Consider the following 358-nt stretch of genomic DNA (forward strand, 5'->3'; position numbering starts at 1 on the left):
TCACAGACTTTTAAATTAAATGTTCCCTCCTGGTGGAATGACCTGCCAAACTCAATCCGAGCAGCTGAGTCCTTAACCATCTTCAAGAAACGACTAAAAACACATCTGTTCCACCTTTATTTGACCTTCTGACTCTAGCGCTCTCTATTCTAATTCTATTCTTTTAAAAAAAACTTGTCCCTTTTAGACTTGCACTCTATTCATTTATAAAAGTACTTTTCAAAACATTTAAGTATGACTAAGCATGAAAAAAACGTGTAAAATATGAATCAGAATCAGAAAGAGCTTTATTGCCAAGTATGTTTGCGCATACAAGGAATTTGTTTTAGTGTCACAAGCTTCCAGTACACAGAGACAA

General features: G+C 34.9%; 1 protein-coding gene across 1 annotated transcript in view; it reads left to right on the forward strand.

Moving 5' to 3' along the window:
- The first annotated feature begins 244 nt into the window (after nt 1-244).
- The window catches only part of LOC107729831 (M-phase inducer phosphatase 1-B-like), a 5,254-nt gene continuing 5,140 nt past the window's right edge, over nt 245-358 (forward strand). The window contains exon 1 of the mRNA XM_016540539.1: nt 245-257. Within this exon, the coding sequence (XP_016396025.1) occupies nt 245-257 (13 nt within the window). The remainder of the gene's footprint in view (nt 258-358) is intronic.

This window comes from Sinocyclocheilus rhinocerous, unplaced genomic scaffold (genome assembly GCF_001515625.1).
Source record: "Sinocyclocheilus rhinocerous isolate Xijiao unplaced genomic scaffold, SAMN03320098_v1.1 scaffold313, whole genome shotgun sequence".
Lineage (NCBI taxonomy): Eukaryota > Metazoa > Chordata > Actinopteri > Cypriniformes > Cyprinidae > Sinocyclocheilus > Sinocyclocheilus rhinocerous.